Source organism: Chelmon rostratus, chromosome 5 (assembly GCF_017976325.1).
Source record: "Chelmon rostratus isolate fCheRos1 chromosome 5, fCheRos1.pri, whole genome shotgun sequence".
NCBI lineage: Eukaryota > Metazoa > Chordata > Actinopteri > Chaetodontiformes > Chaetodontidae > Chelmon > Chelmon rostratus.
The window spans coordinates 15140580-15166225 of NC_055662.1; the positions used below are offsets into that span (position 1 = coordinate 15140580).

Here is a 25646-nt window from a genome sequence, read left to right on the forward strand (position 1 = left end):
GACACGTCTGCATATGAGAGCAAAAGACAGGAACAAATAATGCCAGTGGCACATGAATGACAGCACAGTTAGGAGAAAAGGTTGTTTAGTCTGCTGCTCACAGACGGCTGGAGGGAGTTTAAACAGTTAAATGTTATAGCACTGGATTTTTAAATGGGAAAGCCCAAACACGGTATGATGAAAGACTGCACATGTAGTGTACCAACACACCATTTCTCACATTCAATGACATCACTGAAGCAAATATGGATACATATTACGTTACTGGACTGGACAGATTGATTAGTTTCAGTCTGTAGTTAGGCACTGACATTCAGGTCATGCAGCTCTTGATGATAAATACAAAAATATTAACAACATGGCACATTTATTCAACTATGAAGTGATCCTGAAGTCTGGTTATTTCTCTTTATAACCAAGTGCTTTTAGGTTGACTATTTGCATTGAGTAGCTTTTTCAGCCGAAAAGCCAAACAAACACCTAGATTTAGGTTTATAGTGTCGGCTACAAATTAGGTTTCTAGTTTAACACAATTAAAGGCAAATACTGCGCATGGAAAACCCAAAAAAAAGAGAATTTCTTGTTGTTGACACAGACAGTTTACCTCATTTCATAACCAAGCTTTTTCACTGTGGTAATAATTAGGGTTATTGCATTATCAGATTAAAGCTCTGAAGGCACTAAAGGTCTGAAACCATCCAGAGGTAAAGGTGATAGAAAACATGAGAATCAGAACAGTTTTTGTTTTGTTTTTTTTTTTCAGCAAAGTAAATGGAAAATGGTGCCATCTGAAGCTTGGACTTGAACAAAAATGCACAACTCCTACATAAAATTATGTAAACATGTTAGTGTGATGGCAAAACATCTTAGTACCATTGTCACTGGCAGCTCTGTGGACCACAATTAAGATCAAAGGCTAAATAACAGATATGTCAATGATAATCATCCAGTATTGAAACATTTTTATGTTCACACTTTTTCAATTTTGCTCAGTCCCACTCAGCAAACTCATACCCACATAACAGGACGATCAGCGAGATTCGTATGTGGATTGTAAGAAGAGTCTTGACAAGATGATGAAGGAAAAAAAACAAAACAAAACACATCAGTGGTGAGCTCCTGAACAGCTGATGGATGGATGTTTGGAGGGAAAAAGTAGAAGTGGTGCACAGATTAAGATGATGTGATCCCGGATACCTGGATCAGCTTCTGCTCCGACTCCTTCACTCGTCTGATTTCATCTTCATCTGTGCCTGCATCTGAGCGATCATCTCCTGCATGCGTCTCAGCTGCAGAGACAAGAACAATCAAGTCACAATGAAAGACCTGCTTAAAGCAGTTCACATGGATATATATTATCATTTTGCTCCTCACTTAATCGACTGACGTGTCTCAAAACAATCTGTGGACAATTACGGTCTAAAATGTTTCCCTTTTCGTTGCTCAACACAGTGTTTGCTGAACTTGGACCAGCTTCAAGCAACACAGTTGAGACACAGTTCAGCAAACGTTAATATTTCTAGAGCATTCAGTAGTGGGTCGATCTTTCCATGTGTGAAGTGTGAAGTGTTTGATGCCTCTGGCAGCAGAGAAAGCATCATACTCAGAGAGAGAAAAACAGAAGGTGACTTGAGTAAACAAGAGATCTACTGATGTTCAGAGTTTTTAAGAGAAGAGTCACTCTAAAAATACAAGGGGAAAAAAAGACAGAAGTATACAGTTTCAGACCTAATGCGCGTTTAAAAGTAAAACCGAAAGGCGACAGCAAATATGTCTTTTCTAAGTAACTCTGCTTCTGTGAAAACCACACGTCTGCAAAATGTCTGCTTCAGCAACACATGCCTGTTTTCAGCTTTGTGACAATACATTTTTCCAATAATCAAATGGGTTAAATGTTTCTTTAGCTTATGAAATAGGACAATTTTCCCAACACATTAAAGTTCATCTAATGACCAAAACGGGACATCCATGTTTTCACTGCACAGCAACAATAATTATATATACACACACAGTATATATAACATGTTGTCCAATCACATCTTAAGGCAAACCACAATGACACTAAGAAAGCAAGTGCAATCTTTAGAGACAAACAACAAAATGACCCTATAGCAAGGTATGACAATGAACATTGTGCACCGTAAGGCATGAGCAGAATAAAAAAAGCATCTTGTGGACTACCACCTGAACAGTCTGCAGTTGTCACACCTTGACATTTTCTTTACCATCACAAGGTGCAACTCATTTCATGAAATGAAGAGTAAATCAATATGTTTAATGTGTGATAATATAATGTATATTCATGTAAGCACAGCGGTTGCAATAGCATTTAAAGAAAGTATTTAAAAATTAATGACGCATAAAATCGATGTGAAACAATAAATTAATAAAAGGCAAATCCATTTTAATGGTAACAACAGGCATGACTCGATGATTTAAAAAAAAAACCAACCCACAGATAATGAGGATGCAAAGCTTACATTTTAAAACTCTCATGGGTCACACTGTTGAATGATAAACTCTCCTGTAGCACTCTTAAGCGTCTATCGCCTCCTTGTGGCTGAGGAGGGAACTTCAAATGATTCATCAGCTGTCAAAGCTCTGCAGCCTTTTCTCTCTCCTCTGGTCTTATGTGTTTGGGAAACAAATACATTTAATCTGGATATCTACATTTATGTCCAGGGCTCTAAAGCCTGTCTCTAAAGGCTGACATCTCACCTATTTTATTGCTGCTTTGACCACCAATATTTAGATTTAAGATATCCACATATTACTTTAAACATCAACATAGATTTAATATGTAATCAATGCTTTATTGTATGGCTCTTGTAATTTCCAAAAATGTCGCCTGGAAAGGATTGTAATATAAATACAAATTTTATACTTCATTTTAATATTTATTGTGTTTCTGTGAGATAATAATAAGAAAATATTCAAAGAAAGTAGGGACATACAAAAAAAAGTGGTAACTTGTCATGAATAAGTCTAAGTAAAATAACATTACTTACTGTAATGTTTCCTCCCATCCAAAACCCTGACAACATGTAAACAAGTAGACCCCTGTCCAGCTTTGTGTTTCAGTCTTCTCACAATACTGAGGTCATTCCCACCATAAAACTGGGCCAGGACATCCAGGCAGGAAGTGATGGCATATCCTGCCTGGGCACATTGTTTACAAACAGCTCTGATTGCAACCAAACCGCTCACTACGCTGCACTGCAGCAGCAACACAAACAGGCCAATCAAGAGCAATCAGGAAACAGGTTATGGCTTGATGCAGGTTCCGTGGCCCAAAAGGTAAACAACACATATGGAAGATAGTGGGATTAAAATTAAAACAAAATACTGTCACACTGAACAACTGATGGGTTTCCTGGTTTGACCTTGAGGTCTTGCAGCTAGTTTAACCAGGACCACACTGTTACTGTCATGCAAATGTTATTACACAATATGTACAACAAAGATGACATGGCAGATGATCTGCACGGTCAGGGTGAGACTTCACTACATACGGTACTCAGAGCACATGGTGATCAGATCCTTGTGTCTTTAAAGGGCAGCTCTGGATTTTTTCAAGTGTGTCTTAATACAGTACTCACATGTCTGTATGTACACTGATCCAGTGGTTAAGTTAAGTGGCAAAGTGACGGTAATATAAGGCTTCAGCAGTCTGTGTTAGTCCCGTTAATTCACAGATACAGTTCATCAGGGATTTAAAGGATCAGTCAAGCAGTTTCTCATATTTAATCCAAATACCTGCTTGCACCCTCCATTGGTGCCAGTCATTTCCCAAGTCATGCAGCCATATTTCACCTTTCTAAATATTCTGCCGGATGGTACTACTTTTCAATATGAAATGTTCAGGTGATGAACCCTCTTAAAATTCAGTGCTTCACCTGCCAAAACACACGTCCAAATTTATAACTACAGGTTACAGAGATCCACTTTCCTCCTGCGTGGTTCTGCCACTTTAACAACATGCAGTGCAGAAGTTTGCTTCAGTATGATGTATTAACTGTGTTGAGAATATTTAAATTATGCTTCATGTTTGCTCCTATGCCTGATTTCGTACAGTAGAGTTGCATTAAGAAGGGAACACTTCACAGCCGGAAAGGAGAGAGGGATGATCAGAGACCAATAAATCTTTATACATACATATAGCATGTGAGTTTTGTACTTATATGAACTTGAAAAAATTCCAATTCTGCCCTTTAACCTGTTTTCCTGAGCTTCATACCTGTATTTACAGCTACCTGCTTGTTACTGGATGAGGATGAGACAGTCTACATGCAGCAGTGTGTGTGTGTTCTTACCTCGGCCTCTTTCTGTAGCAGGATCTGGTCCTTATCCAACACATCCTCATCCACAGCCCTGCAGAGAAACAAAACACATTAATAATAATAATACTTGTTTGAAATAGAGGAGCTGACCTGCCGTTTAAGTGAGATGAACTGGTGTCTCACCTGCCCGCTCTCTTCAGTCTCTCTGAGCGGAAGTTCTCATAATGCAGATCCTGAGTTACTTCCTGGAGGTCTTGCATGTGGGTTCTGCAACAAACAAACATGCAATAATTTCTTCACACACTGGGAGGCAGCAAAGATTCACTGTAAACTTTTCCTCTAGTGGACTTTTCCAACCAGATAAACGAGGAAGATTAGAAGGGAGGTTTTTGAGACTTTCCTGATGAAAATCCTATGAATTAAGAAGTTTTGTTAGCAGGGAGACTCACACAAGCATTGTACGTAACTTGAGGAAGTCATTGTGTTCAGGGTTCTCCACTTCAACAACTCCCCAGGGGTAAAGACGACCACGGATCTTCTTCCCCTTCACCTCAATCAGCTGGTTGGAGCCAATCACAGCAAAAGGGATGCTCGCCTGGGAAAGGAAGATAAAGGTCGGTGAATGACGACAGAGAAACAAAGTGAAAGGAAGGAGATATGGAAAATAAAGGTATCAGAGAGACGGGGCTGAGGTGAGGGGAAGCAAGGATGAACAGGAAGAGAATGGTATCTGTCACTAGACCAGCAGACGTAGAAGCTGACGTAGTTCTGTAACAGCTGACCTCAGCTGTGGGTCCCTCTCTCACCTTCAGGACTCTGGTCTGCTCCTTGAACTCCTCATCCTCGTCAGAGTCGGCGTCAGGTAGCTGATAAATTTTGATCCCGTGCTCCGCGATCTCATCCAGGATCTGACGGGTGGAAACAGGAGAAACACAGGGTGAGCCGGCAGGGCCGTGACCACATCGAGACCTCTGGACATGTCCCACTGCATAGAGAAAACTCGACTCTTGAACCTCGCGGAGGTGTTGCTGCAGACACTATCAGAGGGTCAGTGTGACTTTCTATTATCAATCTGGACTCAAACAGTCCAGAAACCAAAGATCTAGAAAGAAACTTCATCCACAAACAGTAAAACAGAAAAACTATAAAACTTTTCCATCCAAATATCTTTCCATAAAAATGTCTCAGTTTGTAAAACTTTACCTTTTAATTTTGCATTGATCCTTCATGTTGTGTAAAGTACACAACACAAAGCATCAGTGCAGCGTGTTGTGCTTTATACACTAATGTCAAAGACAGCTCCAGCCGTTACTGCAGAAGTGGATTCTAGCAAGGCACAGACTTACATACTCTGAATATATATACACAATATATATAAAATGTGTGCATTCACTGTAACCTGTGAGTCACATGGACAAAATAACAACTGTCGCTCTGACCCATAAACAGAAAGTAAGAAAGCTCTATAGACTAATAGGAGGTTAGGAGCGGGTACCTGTTGTTGCAGCAACACATTTAATTAAAGCCCCCTGTGGAGGAAAAGAGGGGTGAGACAGAAAGGGTAGACAGGTGAAAAATAATAACGGCCTGTGCGTGTGTGTGTGTGTAAGTTCTGAAAGAGTCAGAAACAATGTTCTCACCCTCCTTTCTTCACAGGCCGACCGGTGAAGAAACAAGTTAAAACAAAGGAGCTTTCTTCCCTGCTACCTCGGGGACAGATGTCAGTATTTATTATTCCAAACATCAAAGCTGCATTTTTCTTTTGTTTTCCCGAGAGCAGAATTTTCAAATCGACAATGTAGTCTTATGTAATGGAGCCAAAAAATGTCAAGTGTTGTTTTCCTGACTTTTTGGGGACTTTCATGTACTGTAGTGTATAATAGGACAGTGGTCAGTCAGCCAGGAGCCTGGGAAGTGAGCACAGGTTTTCCTACAGAGTGCAGCTCCTGTTTGAGCCGTTGTTATGGCTGTCGCTTGTTTTCTCAGTGAGCTCTGTGCGCAGTGTGTGCGAGATAGTGTGTGTGCGGGGAGCGACGGGTATTGTTGTGGGGCAGATCTAAAAACAAACAGGCTTTGCAGGACTCAGAGGAGAGCGTGACACAGGACCAGAGCCTCTTGTTCCTTCATTTACTCACACACATGATTCACAGATCCGTCAAACATGGAGGCTGGATAAACATCATTCTGGTGGCGCAAAGTGTAAAGAATTTTGGGAAACTCTGCACTCAGTGGGAAAATAAACACGCATGACACAATGGCAGGAAAAAATGAAAACAACAAATCCAGACACACGAGTAGATTGGATAGAAACGAATTCAGATAAAAGTGCGATAAAATGGGGAAAATTAAACCGAAAGGTCACTGAGTGAAACTGAGCAACCAAATGAAGACAGCTTGACATATTTTATGAATGCAAACTACCATTAAATATCTCTAAACAATATCTGGTCATCGCAGGAACATGAGTCCATTGTCTGCCATCATCTGTTTCCAGACCTTGCTAAGCCAAACGCTGCAAAATGGCTGTTTACCTGACTTATTCTGCTCTGTAACATGTGCTTAGCACAGCCTGACACCTATAATCAAGACCTCTCAGGGATCACCAAATGTCAAAATCACCGCCTGCTCCAAATCCCTGTTGTCTCCTGCTGATTTACTGTACACAGTGTAGGCCTTACACCAGTCTCTCCTCCTCCTCCCAGTTGTGTGTTTTCGTTGGCACGGAGATGTTGGCACTGGGAGCCATTTTGATTTTATGACCATCCTGTCCGGCTATAATACGCCCCCCCTCACCCCACCCCTCCCTGTGCTGTTATGGTTGGCCATTGCAGGTCCACTCAATGCTGTCAGGGCATTGGGCAAACAATGCCACACAAGACTCTGCTCCAGAATTAATTAGAAAAGGAAGCCCAAGATTTACCGCCTTATGTTTCTGGCTCACATCGTTGAATATGGAGCATTGTGTGTGGAAATATTCCATCATGTTGGGCCGCTTATGATAAGTGCGAGGGCGGAGGCCGATGCTGTCCAGTTAGAAAATGGGTCAGAAATGAGACAAGTTGCAGGTGAATCATGCCAGACATGTATTTCCAGCATAAAGTCATGCTCATACAGTTCTAGGAATGGCAGTATTAAACACACAGTTGCGGTTATGGGTAGCCCAAATATAGCAGACCCGCAGGTCTATACATAGATATAATTACACAGAGTGAAGTCGTGGGAGACATGGCTAAGCAGTTTTTGTGCAATGGCACAGCAGGTATGACCAAAACCTCCAATCATGATGAAACAGGGCGCAAACTCATCATTACAGGGATCAACCGTTTCATCACGTCAACATGACGAGGGAATAATATTTTCATCATTTGTTCAGGGGGAGCTAAACCCACAAAAATATGAATGAGTCAAACACCTGCTAAGCGATGACGAGTGATTCCTGGACAAACAACACTGAAAGAAAACAAATAGCTTGCAGAGGAAAAGACCAAAGAAACAAAAGAGCGGATTGTGGTGCAGTCCTGGCATTCAACAGGTGACCGCATGCGCAAGCACACACTCGCAATTATCCAGTTTGATTGTTGTGGACGGAGCAGAGCCTCCTCTGGCCTGGCATGGTGTTTGTATCTATCAAACTAGAACTCTAACAGGGAACAATACTTGGAAGTGCAAACATGTAGCAGAGCATTCTTGGGAAATCCACAATGCAGAGAGAGGAAAAAAAAATCTACAAAACAAAACAATCAAACTGCATCACCACACTAATCAACACTGCTTGAGAAGAGCAGGGATCGGGAACTCAGAGGGACCAGAGCAGCAGCCCTTTTACGTAATGTTTATGTAACCTTACAGCTGCCTGCCAGCTTCTGCGGAGCGGCCATGGGAATGAAACGGTGCATCACTGCCATTAGAAGTAGCATATCTGATCAGCTTTCAGTCGCTTTTAAACCTTGTTTCATACTGAGAAAACACCTTGAGGGACAGGGGCCCTCTTTTTCCAAGACTGCAGAGTTTATTAAAGGAAAATCCTGGCCATGGTGAGCCTTAAATCCCTTTTTCTTAGTGCTCTCTGTCCCATATGAGATTCCTGCAGGTCCAACTGTGTGTCTACATCTCGGTGAATAAAACTGCTTGCTTTGCACCTTCTCTAAATCTTTTTCATTTACCCAGATATCGCTGCTTTTCAGAGGAAAGAGCTACCTTCAGGAGATACGTAAGCACATAGGTGAACCAGAAGTATTTAATGGTAATAAAAGTTAACAAACACTGTGAACCTTTTGCATGAAAGGGGTTAAACTGCCCAAACTAGCAGTTGGAGAAGCAAGTTTCATTTCATAACCTTCAAAATCCAACACTGTTCCAGTGACACACTTGTGCTGCACATGGTGTTATGTCCATTTCCTTGTTTACATTTTCGTCTAATTGATTTCCTAAATGCTGTATACAAGCATGCGTGGCAAATAATCTGCAGTCACACACACACACAGCTCCAGTTACTGTATTGCCAGGATTTCCACAGTGCTTTATAGAGGAAGTCCGCCACCTCACCTGAAACAAAGAGCCCCAGCTAACATCATAAAAAATGAATACACCTTCATGTAATAAAAAAATGAACCTTGCAAAACATTTCACATAATAAACACCATCTATTTAATAGGCACAGGCAACGTTTAAGCCACCATCTACTAAGTAAATTTATCAAAATAAGAGATAAGTCAGGTACGTCTGAATGGCTTATCACGTCGGCTAATCAAATATTCTTTGGGAAACTTTGATTGATTCATGTTTTTATCTCAGAAATTCGGTCAGCAAGGAGGAAATCAATTTACATTATTATTTTGTTTAACATTAGAAAATGAAAATCCTTATGCTGATAAAGTGAACTTCATATTCGCTGTTTGCATCTGCAGAACTACTGTAGCTAAAGTTTCAGTTCAGTCTGTTTCAGATCACAGCAAACCTGTGAAATGAAGCACCAGTGGGTCTGATGAATTCAAACTGTCCAGCCAAAACAAACAGGTAAAATATGAGTTATGAACAAGCAGACATGTGGACTCATTCCACATAAAATAAAGGCCCAACCTACTATTTGAGAAAAGAAAAAAAAAACTGTGTTGAGCACCAGCATCTCCAGTTGTAAATCAAAGTCTAGAGTGGTAGAAAGCCTTTGAAGTTTCAAGTGCGGACTGCAGACGGCATTATTCATATAGAGTGAAGAAGAAGGTTGCTCCATCTTCTTCTGCCAACAAATCACAACAAGACAGACTCAAAAAAGCTATGATTTAGCCTGCCTCTCACATGAGGCATCAGTGTGGGCCTTGCGTAATCTGTCAAGATATAAATATTTACACAGAGAGAAGAGGAGCTGCGTGTCACTGCAATGAATATTTCGGACACATATGACACACCTGAATTATAAGATTAGAAGACAAACAGAAGTAGATGCCCACAACTATTCTGTACTTTCCAAACTTAATTTGTCAACCTTAAGACACATGAGAACAAATGCTTCTCTCTTGCCAGGAAACGCCTTTCAACTAGCCGTCTCTCTTCTGCCTGCAGGGAGTCTGAGGGGGTAAGGGAGCCCCAACAATACCTGATCTAGGGGAGTCGGACAGATTTAGGCCTCATACCAGCCTCTCTCTCTCACTCTCTCACACACACACACACACACACACACACACAGCTAACTGTTGCCTCACTTTGTGACCTGGTATAATCTGGCGTCAGGAGTAGGAAAAAAGTGTGTGTGTTGCGTGTGTGCAGCTTTGCAGCTCTAGGAGGCCAGTGGATCACCGGAGATGGAGGACGACCTTCAAACCTTCAAAAGAGCAAAACTCTCTGACTGTTCAAATACCATTTCCTTCAAAAAGCCAATGCAGCACAGACTGACACGTAGCAGTGCCAGGAAAACAAAACCTCTGTTCACAGGATTAAAGACACTTGCATGCATACACAGAAAAACATTCCAGATATGTTCAGTCAGAGTCTGAGACTGAGTGGACGGTCCAGACTGGAACAGACTGGACCAGAACAGCTGGGTTTGTTCTAACGGTAGGTACTGATGGAAAGTACAGAGGAAGTCACCACAACCATGGCAACGGGCAGGCATCATAGAGTTACGGTGATCAAAACACTTGCACTCCAGCGCGCACACACCCACACACACACACCCACCCACCCACACTCCTATTGTCTGGGTTAAGTATTAGTATAGTTAAGACCACCCACCTCTCACTCTGATCAAAGAGCATGAGGAGGAACAATTGAGCTATTCATGTAATTTTGTATCTTAGTGGGATTTAGAAGGGGACGGTGCGAGTTTAAGATTTCAACCACACATCAGGTTTTGCAACTTGGTCTGTTAATCACAAGGGTCTAAATGGCAAAAGGTGACTCATTAGCAGCACGGCAAAGTCCGGAAACTTTTCAGGTTGGCCCTCGGACAAGGAAACCTGCTGTTTTCACACTGCAGTCGGCTTGTACTTTCTTCACTTGAGAACAGATGATTATGTGTAATAGAGCTGCTCGCTCCATAAGGAGAAAAAGGCATATTTATTGTTTTAAAATCTGCAGGGACGTGGATCATGCCCTGGCACAATGACCGCTGGAGGGCAGAAAAATAAATATGTCCGCGTGTTTGAAACACAGGCAGGAAGAGCAGCGGGCACAAGCTGACCAGGGGGTCATACACTAACACACAAACACACACAGGAGTAGTAAGGTAGGAATGAAGTAATCAGCGCTAAGCCATCACTCATGGGCTGTAAGCCTAGACATTCTCGAAGAAAGAATATTTAAAATGGAGCTGAACATGAGATCATTAACATCATTATTCAAATGCCTATACCTGCCTCATAATTTCCTTTTCTAGCTTGATCGATTGAAGTTTACCTTCTATGTTAAAACTGTTGACTCTCTGTTATTGCCTTTTAAGAAAACCTAGTGAGAATACTGGCCAGTGCGAGCAGTCCGGCACTGATAATGTGTCCCAGCGGGGCTGTAAAGCTGGTTCACACAGCGGGACTATAGTGGGGCGGCTGGGGGAGACGACAGTGAGGCAGACAATGAAGGGAAAACTGTGACAGTGCCTCAGCCAGGGGTGAAATATAGCAGCTGAGGGGACAAATGTAGGAGGGAGGATTCTTCATGGGAGGCTATGAGCAGAGATGGGCAGGAAAGGCCAAGATACTGGCTGAGAGAAGAAAGGAGCGGAGATGAGGAAGATGAGTGGGTGAAGGGATGTGGGGAAAAGGCTAGAAGAGATAAAAACAGAGGGGAGTGGCGGGAAGAAAAAGGGCTGAACTATTGTCTGCTGCCCTGTGCGAGAACAGAGGAGGAGCTGGGTTCTCTCTGGCCATTGCTGACCTTTAGTCTCAGAGAGATATCACATAGATTGGGATTGAGGCATGTGGCAAAACAGCATGCTCAGCGTTATTTCACATTCATGCAAACCTGAGATTAGTTTTAGTCTTCCGTGTTTGCTGCATCCTGATTCTCACATCGGAAAACTGAGTTTGTAATGAAGAAATCAAAACGAGAAGTTCATAAAATGTATTTTAAAACGTTTTGGTGCGTCGGACGACATCTTGGATGCCTGAGTTTACCTCCAGCACCTGAATGGTCTAAGCCTCAAGACACAAGAGCCTTCAGTTTAAACTGCCTTATGACGAAAAATGGATGAATAAAAAAAGATGAAATCCAGAGATGAACCCTCAGAGGATTTCATATCTCCACAGGTTTTTTTTTCTGTTCTAGACTCACTTGAACAGCAACCAGCTGCACACTGACCTTAAGTTTATACTAATATTTGGACACATTTTTATCCTTACTTTTCAAATTGAACTCAAGTAAGGATGCAACTAACATTTTTTTTCATTAGCGATCACTCTGCAGATTGTTTTCTCAGTCCTTTGATTTAGCAATTCATCGACAGTTCATTATTGATTAATTGCTATAGCTATAGAATCACGTGGAAACAAAGCACACACACACATAAAAGGCACTCTTCTGTTCAAACCAAAGTAGGCATTTTTACTGTTGTGCTTCCAATGGGATTCCAGTCTAAACCAGCCATGCACCGTCCTCTATGTTCAAACAGAAAACAACCACTGAAGCAGTTTGAGACTAAAGCCCTGCACAGGATATGACTGTAGGGTCCCAGACTGAGAGGATCAGTCTCTCAATATACCCTCCTCGGGGCAACTTATGAGCTAGAGACCACAACGACCCCGGTGAAGGAAATTGGCATTAGAGCAAATTAAAAAAAAAAAAAGGACACAAAGAGAGAGAGAGGAAGAAAGTATGAGGCAGCTGAGTGAGGCACTGCCAGGAGAGGAAGGACTGGCCGAGAGGCAAGCAGAACGAAGGGGATGAAAGCTGAACGATGGGAGGTTTGTTAACTTTGTCCGTGAGCCTGAGCTGTGCAGGGCAGCAGGTTGTGTCTTGTCAGTGGAACAGTCTTGACATATTGCAGGAAACTTAAATTGTTCTGTACAAGCTGTTTCCCCCTAATAATAGGAGAAAGGACTGGACGAGCCTTGCCTTGAGAGAAGGGGGGGGGGGTCCCATTTACTCAGAGACAAATGGCTCTAAACGGTGAGAAAGTGCCCTGCAAAAAACAAACGAATAAATACTGTGGGAGAAACGCTGGGGGTTATCAATCATCCTCCAGCACTCGGCTTTCCGGCAGGTTCTTGGCTGCTGGCGCTCTGACCTCAAAGGACGGCCTGGTGCCCCGCTACACTGCACTGGACTGTACGGCAGGACTCAGGCACGTACACCTAAGAGCCACTTCAGCTAATCTGATCAAACCAACAAATACGCGAGCCAGATACATTTGTTCTCCTGAGACACACTTACAGAGATGAATGAGCATGACTGTGACACTTACACTTTACAATGATCACTTTAACATGCACACATGAAACCAGATTACTGTGATAAATCAGGAAAGGCAGGAAATCTGAGAGCGCATTCACAATAGGCTCAGATGTCATCCTGTTTTGTTTTTTGTAAAAGCCATAGAATAATTTGAAAATGTCATAAGAAACCTGTTTAATGACATGTTAAATACCAGGAAGACCATTTTAATTGGGTTCTATTGTTTTTGTTTGTTTTCTCGTTAATTTCTTTTTGTGTGTATTTTTTCTCTTCAAACCGCACTCTCGGAGATGAGGGCATGCCCTCATAGAGTTGTGTAGTTTCAGTCATAGGTTGGACTGAATATTTTTGGAATGCAAAAGAACAGCTGTGAGAAGTGATTCATCCTGCTGCGTGCTGTGCTCCCTATCCTGGTATTTGTTTGAACAAACATTTACATGTAAAAAGAACATTCAGAAATACCGTATAATTCTCAATTATTTCAGAAATAATGTATATTTCTGTATGTTTCTGGAATAATGACAATCATGGTGAAATATTCAAGGAACTGAGTTGCTTTCAAAAGGTGTCTCTTAATCATCTTGCCTGATAAAGCAAAACAACTTCTCAAGAAGGAATAATCATATTAAAAGACAGTTCTGCAGAATAAAATCCACCATTTAGATTTGAAATACACTGAAACTGCACAGAAGCACTACTGCAGCAGACTTATTTTTAAAAGCTGAGATGAAGATAAAAGTTGTGTTTGCCCAAAATGTGACCAAACAGGAAATAATATGCCCTCCTTGGAGACTCGATGCCATTTCTAAATGTGGGGACGGTAGCTCAATTAGCCCTCTGTATTTCCTGACAGTAATGGCTCGTCCAGGAACTCACTATCATGAGACACAGTCAAGCTAATTTGAAATTTGTCTTTTACCAGTATGAAAAAGATATATGTATAGATATAGTTCAGAAATAAACATTTATATTCATTGCTAGAATAAGCAAAGGTACAGATGTGGGTAGTGTTTGTGTGTGCGTGAGTTTGTATTTTGTTTAGTGCAGCAGCTAATTGGTCCCTAGCATACAGTGGGAAATGTCTGTTAAGGGAACACTTAGCGGAGCATGTGAACAAACTCTTCTGGACAAACTCTTCTGGACAGATAGTGTTGTGGACAGTTAAGTAGCAACGAGGTCAGATCAGAGTGATACTGTTATAATATTTCCGCTGCCCCACTTTTTGTCATTTCTCTCTCCACCGCTATTGGCTACGCTTTTAGAATATATGATGTCGAACAGTGAACTGAATGAAAAGCAAAACATGACCATAATTAAACAGGAGTTGTGTTAAAACTGCAATCAAGAAATCAAAAAGCCAACAAGCTTGGGGGTTTTCTATAGTTTGGGGCGGGGGTCCGTGGTGGCAGGAAGCATGGTTTTGTTCATCTTAAGTGCCAGAGGAACACTCAGAAGGTTTGAGGAAGGTCACAACACAAAACAACCCTACAGAGCACAATTCGACTGGTAGGTCCCTTAAGGACAAGAAGTGGAGGAATTTGAGCTTTGATGGTGGGGGAGCAACTTGCACACAAGCGAAAAGGAGAATAAGAGCAGTCACTGACAATAAAGTTACAGTTCCTGAGTTCTCCTTTTGTCCTAATGCAATAAATGTGTCTTACAAAAGTAAGTAAGAAACCCTGTGTGTGTCCTGAAGCTGTGACTCAGTCTTCCTAAGATGCTGCATCATCAATTTCAAGCAATCCGACTGTGGGAGCTCTGAACAAAGAAGACTCACTGCTGGAGAGAAAAGAGCTGAGCTGGTCTCTGGTCAGCCTGACGTCCTGCCAGACCACCGGCTCTGAGACCTGAATGAGAGGCAGGTGGGAGGTCTGGGCATGCACGGGCAGGTGGGGAGACAGGCTAACTTACAATTAAAAACAGAGTGAAGTGGGCTGAGCTGAGAAAAGTAATTAGCAACAACAGCCCATACACTGCCCGCATTTGTTCCAGAACTTGGACTGCAAGTAATGATTATTTTCCATTATGAGCTAGTCTGCCGATTCCTTTCTCGATCAAATGGTAAAACAAAAAATGCCCAACACAAGTTCCCAGAGCCTATGGTGGCATCTCTACTTGTTTTTATCACCTTGATTGTAGATTACAATCCAGAAACTAGAGATATTCTCTTTATGAGAACAGACAACAGAAAATCAACAAATGCTGAATGAAATGCTGCTATTCTGAATCCAGATGAAAACACCAATCAAACACGGCAATACACACAGTGCTAAACAGGCATTTGTTTGAATTTCAATGTTTTAGGTGCTTTTTACATGCTGCTACAAACAAATAATATCCAAAAGAATAGTGATGCAGTTTTAAGTAGAGGAGAGGTGAGAAGGGGAGAACAGAGTAACACAGAAGCAGGAAAATCCTATTAACTCATCTTGCATGAGAGGTTATCAGCTGAACACATACAGTTAGGTGTATGTGTTGCACTGTGGTGTCTTTTCCCCTCTGGACAGCAGGAAGCTGAGGAGCGTGCAGGCAGGCACACACTTGGGTCACTTCCAGCAGGAAGTATGTGGGAAGGGTTGAGACCTGATGAGATGTGCTGCCTCTATATTATATGCAACACTCTTCCTATGTTTGTCCCTCCTACTGTTTCCTCTCCTATGTCGTCCCTCCCTGTACTTTTGAACAATCTGGCAGTATCATCAAAAACACAAGATGTAAGACGCACATCACTGCAACTACACTGGGAAGTACGGTACACGTGTGCTTTCTCACATGAACACGCGGATGTCTGACACGCCAGGCTGCCAGTAAAGATGGATAAGTGATTTGTCTTGATTAGTGTATTATTCAATCCGCTTTCTAATGACCAAACCTCACAACTGTGGATCGGACAAAAATAAACACATAACACACTTCAAAATCTCACACATTCTAGCTTTCTCCTTGTGCCAAGAATCAAATCTAGGGGAAAGATGATTGCATAGACTGGATATACAAAACAGTGGACAGATATAGATCAAAACTGTGTGTGTGTGTGTGTGTGTGTGTGTGTGTGTGTGTGTGTGTGTGTGTGTAGACATCAAACCCACCCTTCTCTTCAGGCGATCCCTCTCTCTCAGGGTCAGTGTGTCAGCCTTGGCAATAACTGGGACTATGTTGACTTTGCTGTGGATGGCCTTCATAAACTCCACATCCAGAGGCTTGAGACTAGCAAAGAAAAAGATGATAAAAAAAGAACAATTGGGACACAGTGGGCAAAGGATGGTGGATATGGAGGAGGACACAGTTTTGAGTGTAAAATAAATAAATGAATAAAAAGAGTCAGACAGGAGAGAAATCAGAGGTGAAAACACTGGATTATGTACCTTAAATAAGATAAGGAACTACAGTTCAGACAAAATTCACCCCTTTTCGCCCTAACAGGAGCACAACAATCACTGCATTTTTTCTGCTCAATGGAAGTGTAGGCTAACAAGCCAAAGACAGTAACCACTGTGTGCTGGCGGGTGTCACAGTGTGGTGAACTTATGCGTTTCAAAGGTCTCAACAACAACAAAATTAGGTCAAATAATAAATGATTTTAGGGAATGTTTTAGAAAGGAAACCAGATACAGGTAGTGTTGTGTACTGGAATAGATCTGAGTTAACCACAGCTGGGTAGAGATAACATCACCTTCAGCTCACTTATGGTGTGTGTGTTTGTTTACCCGTGTCCAAATGGAGATATGAAGTAGAAGCAGCAGTGCACCCTGTTGTCCACTATGTGTCTTCGGTTCAGCCCGCTCTCATCGTGGAGGTATCGCTCAAACTGATTGTCAATGTACTGGATGATGGTCTTGAAGCTGACATCAGAGACACAGAAGCACACACATAAGCCTCCTTAATCCCGCCAAATATATGTTGGTAAACATTATTTTACCATCAACACTGGGACTGACACTGTCTGTTTCCAGACAAGGACATTAGATGCATCATTTTGAAGGCAATCAAGTATGAGAGGATCTTCACTCTCTTGCTGAAACAGTGAGCCAAATATTGTTTTGGACTCCACCAATGACTCAGTAGTGTGGTTTTATATGTCAGGAGATATCCTGTAGCACTGATGTAAACTTCTGTACCCCCAGTTTTATGGTAGGATGGGTGGATTCATTTATTTGGATAACTTCAACCCTACAAGTACACCTGACTTAACTAATTTCTGTTCAGCCTACAATGCACTGAATGTGGCTTTATTCATTTACATGGAAACATTAATAATCTAATTATTAGAATTATGATGGACAAATTCTGCAGAGAGAAAGCAATGGGGAAGTTTTTCCTGTTATTTCACCTCTTTTGCAGTTGTGCACAGCACTGTATAAATATGGTTATGCCAGGACACTCAACAGGAAATAGATTTTAGACAGGGAGGCTACACTGACACCACAAGCAAAGACACAAAGACACACACACGCACGCACGCACGCACGCACGCACGAGGAACTGTAGACGGAGGGAATGCAGAGGGAGGAGAGGTCAGAAATTTGGGAGTTTTGGATGAAACTTGAGAAAGGGAGTTGCTGAGGACAGGAGGGCAGGATGAGAGAGCATGCCGGACAGGAAACATGTCCCAAGCTGTTATCACTCCCTACTCCTTCACAGCACATAAACACACCAGTCCTGGCTGTTGATGGCGTCGCCATATCCAGGGGTGTCGACCACGGTGAGGCGAAGCTTCACTCCTCTCTCTTCGATCTCCACAGTTGATGCCTCGATCTGCACCGTCCTCTCAATCTTCTCTGTGGAGGTGAAGGACAAGAATAATTGATGGTTGGTAAAACAGAGGAGACATTTCAGTGGTGGATTGATTCATGTCATTAATATCCAAAATTCCTGCCTGAGCTGCGTGCTTGCACAAGCCACAACCGCAGGCTTCAAGAAGGTGCATACGCCTTAAAAAATGAAATCATGGGTTTTGTCATCTGAAAGGGCTGTGCTTTTTCTTATCTGCACAAACTGACCAGGGAGGGCCGGGGTAATTGTTTTCAAGCCAGAACAAGTCCAAACCTAAGTCAAGTCATAAGAAGGGCAGGGTCATATTTTGAGACTAAGGCATTCTCAACATTCCTCTTGAAATAATGCTCTGCAGGAGACATTGCAGCAGACATTTCTCTTTATTACAGTGTGTATATTTGTGCATGTGTATGCATGTGTGTGTGTGTGTGTTTGTATGTGTGAGTGTGTGTGTTGTACTGGTGAGTATACCTGCGGCACCAGGGATGTAGCGTTCAGGGTAGAGATCAGTGAGAAACAGGCTGTTTATAAGTGTTGATTTTCCCAAACCAGACTCCCCTGAAAAACAAAGACAATGGAAAATAAGGCTCATTTCTCTAAAGAAATAATAGAAATAATACAGTCTACATTAAAAGAAAAAAGTGATCACTCACCTACAACCATTAGGGTAAATTCAAACCCCTTTTTCACTGATTTTCGGTGCACTTGGTTTGGGAGGTTGGCAAACCCTACATAACCTGTTGCATCTGGGAACTGTGGAGTGTTCAAAAGTGTTAAAAACTAGGGTCAGAAACTGGGATTAATGAGCAAAAACTGAATTAGTCATTGAAATATGTAATGACTCAAATTAAAGGAGGTTGCACTTATATCATTTTAGTGTTGTGTGATTTCCTGCTTTTTACTACTCGCACTTCAGTCAGTAAATCAGCTAACAGACTCCTCCCAAAGATGTTTCATCATTTTATGAGGCGTATGTGTAAAGGTGCATGTGAGAGTGTGTAAGAGTGAGATTGATGATGCCGCATATTATTGAGAAATTCCAACAGGCAATAAAGCCTAGCCATGAAACACATTTATACAGGATATCCTCTCTGCCTGTGCAAGCATGTGTGCATGAGATTACAAATACCATGACTCTTAATCACCACTGCCTTATTAGAACCCCTCCTGTATTGTCGATAAGTCAAACTGTAGTGTAGAGTTAAAACTGCTGAAATTGACTCACCTTGCCTTTCTCTCCAGATTGAGACATTGCAACTGTTGACTGGATGCCTGACGAGCCTGCTGGTGGAAAAAAGAACAGATATGGTGGTGAATGATATCAGATAAATCACTGAAAAACAGGGCAGACGTGGTTAAGATTGCTGTAAAGATTTCAGTCAATATTTTCTCTTACTCTTTAAGTGATGTTTTTATAGAACCAACCCATAAGCATCCATAAAGTCAATCGTGGTAATAATAATAAGGAAAATGTATTCTTTTGTGCAACCAACCAATATTACTTTCTGACACACACATACATAAGGTAGGATTAGCTTTTCTTCCTCAATTCAGTTCAATCCCATTTCCTTTTGTGGCTCTCACACTCTCCTGGCAGCATCTTTTACAGCGTCAGCTTTGATAAATGTGATGTTTTTGTACTTTATTTCAATTGCTCTGTTGTAAATAGATCTGTTTAGGTTTGATGTAAGGAATTTGTTAAGTCTGATATGTTGTTTGCAGCAGTTTTTTTCTTTTCTTTTACACTTATTGCTATCATAGGGATTTGCTTTGAATTGCTAAAGCTCTCTTTCTGAAGCTAAACTTTAAGTCAGATCCTTACCAGAAGTGCTAGACATAGGTCTTTGTATAATTTAGACTAGGGGTGGGTAGTTAGGATAAAATCCCCTATGGCCGTATATGTTATTTTAGATCATGCTATTGATGCATATCAAGATAAAATAAGATTTAATAACTTTCTTATGAGACTTTATGGATAAAACAACAAAAAAAGAATTTGAGTTTGAGGAATTTGAGGCAAATTTAGTACCTGAGGAATCACGGTGCTTCATCACACTGATGGAAAAATCTCTTGGTATGTATCATTGTATTGTCCACCATAAATTAGACTTCACAAGACAACCATATAGTCAAAAGATTACAACTAGACAGGCAATAGACGCAAAGTTATCTTTACATCACAAATATTCATTAGCATTAACTTAGCGTGGGTCATTGTTTCAAGGAGGAATAACAAAACATAATTCCACCTCAGGGCATTTATGTTGCGTATTGCGACTCGAACAGCTCTGTACATTGAGTCCACGCTGGAACTTTCATTCAGGCTGACGACTTCACTGTTCTTTAACATTATCACACGGAATGAAAACAAGCTTACCCAGACTCCCATTAAACTGCTATAGTCTTGTGTAGCCTGTGCTCCTGCCCCACTGTATGACCCTGAGCAGACGACAGAGCAACAAGTCCGCTTGATAAATTAGCCGCATAATGACTGAGCAGGAAGAACAGGCTCCGTTTTATCACCAACACACTGGCCCTTGACAGGTGGAGTGTGATAAGCATTAGAAAGAGGCAGGCCGCCGTGCGCTGCCAAACAGAGATGCACTCTGGTTATGTAATGTGAGTTGGGGGAAAAGAGGTGGCATGGGAACCTGAACTGACCTTTCTCCATTGGCATGTGAAACACACAAATTTGTGGACACTTGGGGAACCATTTCACGCTTTTGATCTATTAGACGGTAGTTGTGGACCTCTGTATCTACATGAAAGTGGGCAAAGATCTCTCACACTGACAGGGTGGTTTCACCAAGCCCACAGGGAGAACAATAGCCGTTTATCCCCCTGGTTCCTGAAGCCTTTCCTATACAGGGCAGCTCAGCTGGGACAGAAGGGAAAACACGTGCCTCACCCCTGACCACATTCAGGACCGACCACATGTCGGGACAGCAAGAGGAGACACCAATCATTCAGGGTGCCGGAGTGCCACGTTAGGGCCATTGAGGTCAAAAGGTTAACCCAGTCAGACCAATAGATGAATTATGAGGCCTTGTCTGGAGATTCAAAATTGAAAAAAGGGGAAAAAATAGGCACCAACTTTGAGAATGAACGCCAAACATAAGTTATAATGTAGTTATGGAAATGCTAAATAGAGCTATGACACTAATTTAAATTCAAGCTGGAACCAAAAACGATCTGAAACTATTTTAATAATCTATTAATTGTTAAAGTCATTTCTAAAGAAAAATGCCAAATCTTTATGGGTTCTAAGCCCTCAAATGCTGGTTTTCTTGTTCTTCTATGACAGTAAAATGAATAATTTTGGACTTGGGATGGTTGGCCAAAACAGGGCATTTCAATATATCCACTTGGTCTCCGGGAAAGTGTGATGGACACTTTTCACAACCAAATGATTCGTTGTTTATTACTTCCAATGTTTCAATGGAAATAATTTGTTGTTCCTGGAGCCACAACACAAGTGTGGCTTAATCATTAGTTTCATCCCAAAAACCACAACAAAGCCCATTAAGAAATGTGCTTTCATTGTTATTGAATATCTAAGTTAATGTAGCGGCCCACACAGGCGTATCCCTGTGTATCTCACACATACACACACCCCGAGTGTTATTCCTCAACAGGCTCTGTGGGAACCAGCATTAGTGCAGCGGCAGATTAATTAAACCGTTCCAAGATCGCAGTTGTAATATCACAAAGACAACACTACAGGACAGACAGGCAGGAGGCACACTTCAATAATACTCTCTTAATAATGGCCATTTAATCGGCCAGGCTGCTGAGCTGCTTACACACACACACACACAGCTATCAACAGGCTAGACGTGGGGGAGATTAAACAGTTTGGGCCAAAAGGGAAAAATGCCACCTTAGTAAAGCCAAAGTTCTTGGCATGTAATGCATTTACAGTTGATTTATTGGCTGGACTGAAGCCATGAAGGGGCAGCAGTGCTACTAGAACTATTCACCTTCCTGACAGGCAGTGTCAAGGGTCCGCACACCCACTCTCTGTGGATTAAGGACTTTCTGCTCTCATTGGAGAAATTGAAACAATAATTTCACACCATGGAGATTTAGTGAACTCAGTGGCACAACAACACAAATGGTAATTCACTGGCAAATGATCACAGCATCAGGGACCCCAGAGCTACTGAGCATAATAAAGTGATGTTTGGCCAATGCAAAGACACACACATCAAGACATACACAGACAAACAACACACATGGACAGAGGGGCTTGACTGCAATTAAGTAGCCCCTGGGGGCCAAAGGTAGTGGTGGTGGGCAACAGTAATAAAGATATGATACTGGTCTTTAAGCTGTGGTTTTAGAAACACTTTTTAATATGAGCCCAGGGAGAGGAAAAAAGGCACAATAAGTGGAAAGAGAAAGCCTTTCAACCATGAGGAAACCAGCGCGCCTGTGTTTAAAACATACACACAGAGTTTAAAGCACAGGATGGACCATTTATGATGATGGGGACAGCATAGGAAATGACTAAAAACAAGTGGGAGCCAAACAGCAACAAATGTTATCCTAGCACTATGTTAGTCACACAGCTGCTGTACAGTATGATGAAGATCTGGTGAAGAAAGGAAGCTCTACACTAATGATTAACTGTGAAACTAACACTGTGGGTACAGTTAAAAGGGAATTTTTTTTAATCTCCATGCCCGTTTCTGGCCGTTGATTCTGTTTGATTACATGTGGTGAATGGGCACACAAATGCAAGTATATTACAAATTAATAAATAACCAAATTAATAAATGACAGCTTGACTAACAAGCGTTGGATCACAACACAAATCCCAACTGTAGCCTTGATTATTATTTACTCAGATAGGACACTGTCAGTCAATTGGAAATTAAATGCAAACAAAAGGAATCTGAAGATGTCCCCTTGTGCTCAGGGAAATTGTGATGTACATTTTTTCACATTGTTGTGATAATTTATCATGCAAAACAATTATTCTAAAAGATAGTTGAAATATATGGGTTGGACAATAAGACAACATTCCAAGACAAAGAAAATGTGTCTACAGAAAGAGATTTTGAACACCAACTTTGCTTTAATGCCTCTTAATAACAGCATTGTGAGCAATGCTGAAAATCAGTGAGAAAAATGAGAAAGACTGCTTTACAGCAATTTTGGGTTTACAAACATTTTGCACCCATGTGATGATCTACCTTGATTTGCCCAGTATTTAACTGGCTGTATCCGCGAGAAGCAGACATTCCTATATCCAGTCATTTTATCTATAAATGAATTATAAATACATTCGGTTGAATTTAGAGAAAAACAAAATCTCTTATGAAGTAAAATTAAATATACCATAGAGGACATTATCAATACCATCCAACCCTACAACAGATTATTCAATTGTGAAATAAGCACCAGTTGCAGCCCTAAATTCTGGTCATCACTAACGGCTACATTTATTTTACTTGACTGGCTGCAGGATACAGTGGGAGACAATACATCAAACATCTAACATAACTGTTTTCCTGCTACCACAATAAATCTGTTACTTGCACGGATCAAAGATGTTTCTAACGTGTGTTTCTTCACCCAGTTTTTCCACAAAGTCTAAAGAACAAAGTGAGTAACTTGAGTCTGTCAGTGTGAATCAAGATTTGTTTTTCCATTCACACCACAGTGTAAAACGGGAGGAAACATCCCCTTGTAGTTTATAGTGTCAGACAGATGTCTTCCCTGACACTCCTGGACTCGCCAGTGTTTATGAAATAAGGTGAGAGGAAGGGGAAAGGTCAGAGAGCGGTGAAGGTGCTGGATCAGAGGCCTGAGACGTCTTTCAGTGCTAGAGATGTTGTCTTTCTGATAGCAAACTGATCTGTGTTCAGCAGAGTAAAAAACCCAAGTTGTTTCTAAAGTACAGAGCAGCTGCCAGCCCAAGATCACAGTTTACACAGTCTACCATCGTGCCCATAGTGTTCAACAATCAGCAAGAAAGGAAGTGAAATATGCATGTTTTCACTGAGCCAAAAACACAAGCAAAGATGAATGATAATTTTTCAATAGTGGCCCTAAGCCACATCTTAGACAGACACATAATGAGACTATGTTTTTGTTTCCCACTGTTATTGTAAAGTTGTCTAAACACAAAATTTATTTTGACGCAAATGTGCTTTACACTCAAAGGACAAGGAATAATCGGATGTGAGAGAGCGATTTCAGAGAACAGGAATGTTACACAAGAGGGATTTACAGGAAATTTGTAAAAATCAATTATTCGAATGGTCTGATGCAGATTTTTTATGGTACTGATTAAGGAATATGTAAACCCTCTGAAGTGTAGAGCATTTCCCTGCAGTTACTCAGTATGAACTGGGACAATGGGACAACATATAAGTCCAAGCACTGAGTGTTTTCAAAAATGGTACTGAGCTATCATCACTGTTTAGAAAATCCGAGGTGGAGGAAATGTTGACTTGGACAGTTGTGTCAAATATTGAAGAATATAAAACAATGCTTCAGTCACTGGCAGGGGGAGTCTGAGACGTGTGTGAAGGCCTCTGGTGGAGTTGGATGTCCACCACACCCAGTCTGTCAGACACTGACTGAGTTTACCAAACATCAACAGGGACAATGACACTATAATTTGTAGTTACGCTGCTTGGTTAAGGAGCTTCTTAAACTTCGATTTCCTCTTTAAAACTCGTTTCTTTACAAAACCGAATGTGAGTGTAAAACAGCTCTGAACCTTTGTTAACGTTACATGTCAAACTTTAGCAACAGTTGTTACCGCGGCTGGTGTCATGTTGCCAGCTAACTTAAGTTAGGCTTCAGCCGACTCTCGGGTGTGTCTTCTTCACCCTGCTCCGTCTCATTCAAACACTTCGTAAAAATAACAAACGAAAAACAACAAACCACTGAGCAATTGCCTTACCTGCGCGTAACTTTAAAAAATCGTTAATCTACAGGAGCTTTTTGCCTCTTGCCGCTGTCCCAGCCCAGGAAGGGAAACCCGGAAACCGTCCCCGTGAGTCCGCCCTCGTCCCTGAAGCTTTTCATTAACGGCTATCCTGCTGCGCCACTGACGCCATTACGGCTCAACGGTCAGGACAGCTGACCCGAAAAGCGTCATTCCTCGTCAGATCCAACATGGCTGCCTGTGTGTTACAGTTTCGTAACAGTTCGCCCGGTAACAGGTTCTTCTGTCCGTCCACTCATGACTTCGTGGAAAATGTTAACTGTACGTCTGAAATGATATTTATTGTCCGCTTCAGCACCAAACTATATTTGGCTTAGAGAAATTGTATCTTGATTATAGATTGAAATATGTTTTCCTACATTTCAGAATACATTATTATGACCAAAAAGTTACCATAAACCATTAAAATCAACTGAATAGCTGTCCTATTTTAGAATCTGCTGTCCTGTGGTGGAACGTAAACTCTTCTTGAATATTAACACATTTTGTACAACTTTAGGTCCTCGTATCTCCATATATTATTATATTTCCATTTATTTATTCTAGTTCACTACTTTCAGAGGACAATATTCCACTTTATTTATTTGACAGTCACACTCACAGATTGAGATTTTGCATATGAAACGCAGCCTATGATAAGCTTTTGAAAATGTCATATAGGCTATGGATAAATATACAGTAGCTACTCAAAATAAAGCATTTAAAATCAGTTAGTCTCACATTCATTTTTAGATACTTCAGTGGAATGT

General features: G+C 41.4%; 1 protein-coding gene across 2 annotated transcripts; it reads right to left on the reverse strand.

The window, feature by feature from the left end:
- Window positions 1–701: 701 nt before the first annotated feature.
- zgc:63587 (uncharacterized protein LOC393431 homolog) lies at window positions 702–24946 on the reverse strand. 2 transcript variants are annotated; one of them, XM_041936264.1, is made up of 12 exons: window positions 24853–24946; window positions 19159–19217; window positions 18587–18686; window positions 18405–18491; window positions 17815–17938; window positions 16868–17002; window positions 16250–16367; window positions 5087–5188; window positions 4730–4875; window positions 4464–4547; window positions 4314–4371; window positions 702–1289 (listed from the first exon to the last, which is right to left on the reverse strand). In XM_041936264.1, exons 2-12 carry the CDS (start codon window positions 19183–19185, stop codon window positions 1224–1226), a joined length of 1047 nt encoding a protein of 348 aa, XP_041792198.1. In that variant the 5' UTR covers window positions 19186–19217; window positions 24853–24946; the 3' UTR covers window positions 702–1223. The 2 variants fall into 2 exon arrangements, with proteins under 2 accessions (XP_041792198.1, XP_041792199.1); XM_041936265.1 differs by having other exon boundaries at window positions 19159–19214; window positions 24853–24937.
- Between the last annotated feature and the right edge of the window lie 700 nt (window positions 24947–25646).